The sequence below is a fragment of the Salvelinus sp. IW2-2015 genome, unplaced genomic scaffold, assembly GCF_002910315.2.
Source record: "Salvelinus sp. IW2-2015 unplaced genomic scaffold, ASM291031v2 Un_scaffold1187, whole genome shotgun sequence".
Lineage (NCBI taxonomy): Eukaryota > Metazoa > Chordata > Actinopteri > Salmoniformes > Salmonidae > Salvelinus > Salvelinus sp. IW2-2015.
In genome coordinates this window covers 260,181-266,180 of record NW_019942769.1, presented here as the reverse complement: position 1 = coordinate 266,180, position 6,000 = coordinate 260,181, and the positions used below count along the sequence as shown (strand labels likewise).

At 44.7% G+C, this 6,000-nt stretch overlaps 1 protein-coding gene across 2 annotated transcripts in view; it reads left to right on the top strand.

Annotated features, from left to right (window-relative positions):
• The first annotated feature begins 355 nt into the window (after positions 1–355).
• The window catches only part of LOC112069987 (kinesin-like protein KIF20B), a 29,460-nt gene continuing 23,815 nt past the window's right edge, over positions 356–6,000 (top strand). For both annotated transcript variants that reach the window (XM_070438799.1, XM_070438798.1), the window contains exons 1-12: positions 356–462; positions 851–1,040; positions 1,188–1,307; positions 1,546–1,684; positions 1,957–2,141; positions 2,269–2,347; positions 2,547–2,756; positions 2,913–3,024; positions 3,179–3,250; positions 3,369–3,515; positions 3,736–4,168; positions 5,657–5,796. In XM_070438799.1, coding sequence (XP_070294900.1) covers positions 852–1,040; positions 1,188–1,307; positions 1,546–1,684; positions 1,957–2,141; positions 2,269–2,347; positions 2,547–2,756; positions 2,913–3,024; positions 3,179–3,250; positions 3,369–3,515; positions 3,736–4,168; positions 5,657–5,796 — 1,826 coding nt within the window. In that variant the 5' untranslated portion in view covers positions 356–462; position 851. The remainder of the gene's footprint in view (positions 463–850; positions 1,041–1,187; positions 1,308–1,545; positions 1,685–1,956; positions 2,142–2,268; positions 2,348–2,546; positions 2,757–2,912; positions 3,025–3,178; positions 3,251–3,368; positions 3,516–3,735; positions 4,169–5,656; positions 5,797–6,000) is intronic.

Below are 6,000 nucleotides of genomic sequence, written 5' to 3'. Positions count from 1 at the left end.
TCCTTGGCCTTTCTAGTTCGTTTTCCTATCTTAATCTCATTTCTTCTAACACCCTTTCCTTTCCTCCTATTCTAGTTTCCTTTCCTTCTTCACTTGCTCCCATTTCCTCCCCTAACTGTATTTTCTATTCTCCTTCCCTTCCCTAGAGCTCAATTCAAGATTGGCTGAAAAAAATATATATAAAAAAAAAGATTGTGTTGTTGCAGAGATTGAAGTCAATCGTAGGAATGTGGGCGTATGGATAATATAATAATCAGAAATACATAGTTAACACACAAAACAGTAGATGCAAAGGTTTGTTTGAAACAGAATGAATATCTGACTGCGTCTTCTATGAGCACTTCCGGTAAAAATCACTCTCCCGATTGGTCGAATTTAAAAATGAGACCGCGACAGTTTAGGATGACAACAGAAGACGGAATTTCGTTGCGAAACATTTTTGTGGAAAAAAAAGTCTGTCACGTAAGTAGACATTAAAAACCCTAATATCAATAAGATTTTTTCCCCCTAATGATTCGAATATATAGGGTAAGTTAGTGGTTTGCATGTCTCTTCATTATGTTACAAAAAGACTAACGTTACCTAGTTAAGTTAGCTGTGTTGGCGRCGCCTCGTCGGAATAGTGGTTTAGCCAACGTTAACTAGCTGTCAGTGCAGTTACCAATTTGTCTCGTTAAAGCCAACAACATGTTCACCTTCGCTTGATTAGTGCTGTGATCTGCTTACGTTGAATGTCGAAGGTGATTTGTTAGCTAGCTAGTTGCTAATGTGGAAGGTGCGTTGGTAGCTAACTATAGCCAGTGCTTTGCTCAACACCTGTTTCTTTGTCCCACCATATTATTTGACACAGGATGACGGAATCAGGTTATCACAGCACATTGGAAAGCGCGGAGAGGGAAATTAACGTCGACGACCTGAGGAAAGACCTTATATCAGAGTTTCACTCACAGGAGTCATGCCTAGAAGAGAATGAACACTTGCAAGTGTACCTCCGCATTCGACCGTTCACATCAATTGAAAGTGAAAATGGCGAATCACAGGTAATTTAACACACTGCTCTGGCTTGAAATAGTTTTTCACAAGAAGCAGACACGTCAGGTAACAAGAGCCTTGGATAATAACTGTTGACCAAAGTTTAAATTGACCATTGACTTGTGACTTGCTGTCCTTTGCTGTACAAATTCAAGGACTGCGTTTCCATTGAGCCCCCAGACAAGGTCCTCCTCAAGGCTCCAAGGACCTCCCTCTCAGCAGGGCTTAGTGACAAATCAGTCCCTCAGACAGCTCAACGGTTCCAGTTCTCACAGGTCAGTCAGCAGGGCCTGTCAGTGCCATCCAGGGACTGTATACATATATTTTTTTGCCTGCCAGCTAAATCTTACACATTTACAGTAATGGTGATTTTTAATGTGCGCTGTCCCTGTAAAACACATTTTTAACAAAATGGAACCAAAAAACACACAAGAAAATAAATAATAACCACGATCTCATAAGGAACAGAAGATAGATCTTATAACAACACTGTTCATTTATTTTTGTCCCCAGGTCTTGGGGCCAGAAACCTCTCAGAGAGAGATGTTTGATGGCACAGTGAGAAGTCTGGTCAAGGATGTTCTGGAAGGTGGAAATTCTCTGGTTTTCACATATGGAGTCACAAATGCGGGAAAGACATTCACATTTCTAGGTTTGATTTCTTGATATATATTTTTTTTAATTGCCTTGCAGCGTTGGAAAGATGCATACTGTTTTGTCATAACATCCTACTTGTACACAAGGGCCGGCCTGAGTTAGTTGTTGCACAGATTCACTGTGGAAACGCAATGCTTTTTAAAGTCAAATCATATGTTGACCTTTCACCCCGTTTCAAACCARGCTCTTTTATGGCCAACTCCCACAAACACTAAGAAGACACGATTCACACATGAACAGATCTTCAACACCTGTTGTGTTTTTAAGGTCCAGAGGCCAACGCAGGGATCCTCCCCAGGTCTTTGAATGTCATCTTCAACAGCATTGAGGGGCGTGTTTACAACCAGATGACTGTCAAGCCACAGCGATGCAGAGAGTTCATCAGGCTCACGAAAGATCAGCAGAGGGAAGAGGCCACTAGCAAGAGAAATCTCTTCAGGCTCCTCAAGGAGGTACAGGGTTGGTTTATTTACCCAAATTCATTAAAAAAAAAATTTTTTTTTAAAGCCATTGCATTACTCAACAAGTTTTTCTTTGGGGTTTAATAATTTATTTTATATCATTGCTCTTCCCCCATAGAGTGATAACCCGAAAAGCTCCACCAGCCAGACAAGCTCCACCAGCCAGACAAGCTCCACCAGCKAGACAACCCTACAAGGCAAGGAGATTCATCATTTATGTGGTCTTACACCACCATCCATGTTCATGTTTTGCATTTATACATGATTGTCACATGTCACGTTGCTCGCTCTCACTCTGTGTGTGTGTGTGTGAGCGCGTGCATCGTTTGTCATCACAATAGACTTCTATCCAACAAGAGGGTTTGTAAACAGTCTAACCACTTGTTTCTCTGACAGGGTCCACACTAAGTGACATTGAGAGGACTGTGACTGAAGACGCTTTCAGTCTGGTTGTTGACGCACACACCAAGTTCTCAGTCTGGGTGTCCTTCTGTGAAATCTACAACGAGAATATTCACGACTTGCTGGAGCCCATACCGATCGGAGCCCTGAAGAGATCTACGCTGCGGCTGTCGCAGGATGTCAAAGGCAACTCCTTTGTCAAAGGTAACGGATGCATTGGAGGTGTAAAACATATATATTCCTGTCTAACAAGTGCTTAATATATCTATCCTGGGAATCGAACCCACAATCCTGTTGTAGAAGCACCACGCTCTACCAACTGAGCTGCAAAGGACCAAATGTTCCTGCGTGTAATTTCAGATCTGAAGTGGATACAAGTGAACAACGCGGAGGAAGCCTACAAGGTGATGAAGCTCGGAAAGAAGAACCAGAGCTTCGCCAGCACAAAGCTCAACCTCCTCTCGAGCAGGAGGTACGGTCATTTTTAAAGCACGTTATTTTCCCTTTTCCAATTTTATTAATTTGAATGTTTCTTTGGGCTGTTACTAACTTGCGTGAGTCAAGTTCACACAGCACAGAGTAGTTTTGACCGCTGTGCTCTTATAGAAATCTCTTCCTATGCTCAGCCACAGCATCTTTTCTGTTCGTATCCTGCGGATTGAAGATGCTAGGATTCCTCGTGTTAACTCTGTCAGCGAGTAAGTGAAATGGATATTTTATTCATTCGCTCACAATAATAAATAATCTTCTATGAGCACCCATGCAGTACTTGTGGGTGTCTAAGGCAGGGCTGTGTTTTTTGTCCTTCCTGTTCAGGCTGTCCCTGTGTGACCTGGCTGGGTCTGAACGGTGCGCTAAAACTCAGAATAAAGGGGAGCGTTTGAAAGAAGCCGGGAACATCAACACTTCGCTGATGACGCTGGGCAAGTGCATCAACGCCTTACGTCAAAGCCAGCAATCCAAGTGAGCCGTGTCTGCTTTTTGACATACGTAATACAGAGTCTACAAAACATTAGGAACGTCTTCCTAATATTGGGGGAGGGGGAGGGTATACATAATCTTTTAGCTGACWCTGCTGCAACTCATTTCTCAGTGCTCTGAGAAGTATGGTTTTTTGTTGTACATTGTCCCTGTCCAAACGTAATTAATACAATTTACATTCTGACCTGCCTCTTGTTGCTAGGCTACCACAGCACATCCCTTTCAGGGAGAGCAAGCTCACCCACTACCTGCAAGGCTTCTTCTGTGGGCGGGGCAAAGCCTGCATGGTCGTCAACGTCAACCAGTGTGCCTCCATGTACGACGAGACGATCAACGTGCTCAAGTTCTCCGCCGTGGCTCAGAAGGTGGTGGTGCTGACTTCCAAGACCGTCCCCCACCTCGCCACCAAGAGGTCGGCCCGGGAACTGTCCATGATCGTCGACCACGCAGACAGGAAGAACCTATTGGGTAAGCGGAGAAGGAGCTCTCTGGTTGGCTGGGAGACCAGTCTGGAGGATGTGCAGGAGGATGTTGATGACATGGAAGGGGAGAGCACGGCAGAGGACAGCGTGATTGAGGAGACCATGCAGGAAGTGGACGATGACGAGTTTCTCATCGATAAAGATGCTTATGAGGTAAGGCTCTCCCCCTAGCTACTAGGGCTGAGAGTTGCCAGGGACCTCATTACACCAGACCTCATTACACCAGACTGAGGGGCCTCATTACACCAGGCCTCATTACACCAGGCCTCATTACACCAGCCCTCATTACACCAGGCCTCATTACACCAGGCCTCATTACACCAGGCCTCATTACACCAGGCCTCATTACACCAGAGCTGAGGGGCCTCATTACACCAGACGAGGGCCTCATTACACCAGACTGAGGGGCCTCATTACACCGGGCCTCATTACACCGGGCCTCATTACACCGGGCCTCATTACACCGGGCCTCATTAACATCAACAAGCCGGGCCTCATTACACCGGGCCTCATTACCCAGACTGAGGGGCCTCATTACACCAGGCCTCATTACACCAGGCTCATTACACCAGACTGAGGGCCTCATTACACCAGGCCTCATTACACCAGGCCTCATTACACCAGACTGAGGGGCCTCATTACACCAGGCCTCATTACACCAGGCCTCATTACACCAGGCTCATTACACCAGGCCTCATTACACCAGACTGAGGGCCTCATTACAACCGGGCCTCATTACACTCATACACCGGGCCTCATTACACCGGCCTCATCACCGGCCTCATTACACCGGGCCTCATTACACCGGCCTCATTACACGAGACTGAGGGGCCTCATTACACCAGGCCTCATTACACAGGCCTCATTACACCAGACTGAGGGCCTCATTACACCAGGCCTCATTACACAGCCCATTACCAGACTGAGGGGCCTCATTACACCGGGCCTCATTACACCGGGCCTCATTACACCGGGCCTCATTACACAGGCCTCATTACACCGGGCCTCATTACACCAGAACTGAGGGGCCCTCACTCATTACACACAGGCATCATTACACCGGGCCTCATTACACCAGACTGAGGTGCCATTACAATATGTATTGCGTTCCGAACATATTGCTCACAACATGTCTGCTGCAGAGGGACAAGAGAGTCATGATAACTAGTTTTGATCCGTTGTGGAAATAAGTGCTGAAAACAAATTGGCTCCCTATTTTAAAAGGTGGAGAACAAGCTATGAAGGGAAAATTCGTTTTGGTGCAGGGACAGCCAACTAGTGCAAAAATAATACAGCGACATTGTCAAAAATAATATCCCGATTATGTAACCGTATTGATTTGTTCCTCCATCACTACTAACCTCTGTTTAGTAGTCACCTACATTTCCAGGCCCTGATTTGATTTCTGAAATTTGGGGTAGATTCAGGCTTACTAATAGTCTCGTGAAAGGGACCAGAGTTTTTCCTTATCAGATCACATTGTCAAAACTCTTGTACTTTTTATTTTTATTAATGTGAAGTTCACCCAGAACTAAAGTCTTGTGTAATTTGGTCAGATGCTTGATTTTATTTATTTTTAAAGTCTGTCCACAAGAGATGAATGTGAAGTACGTTTTTTTTAATGTCTGTTAACCCTTTCAGAGCCAACTACTCCAGTTGAAGGAGCTCCGGGAACAACTCCAGAAAGAGAGATCTGAAAACCTGGCTTTGGAATCCCGGATCCGGGACGAGGTCACAAAGGAATTTTCTGAGCTCTTCTCTGAAATGCAGACCGATTACAAGTGAGCTCTTCTCTGCCTTAAATTATGACTTAATTTTTATTGTTTGGCTGGTTTTAAATAATAATAGATTGGAATTATATATTGCCTTTCTATCAACTGAGGTTACTCAAAGCTTTTACATAGTAACGTGGATTTTAAAGGTTAAATGTTTTTAATACATAAAACTGAACAAGCTGTAGCTTTAATAACTTGATTTCTGTGTCC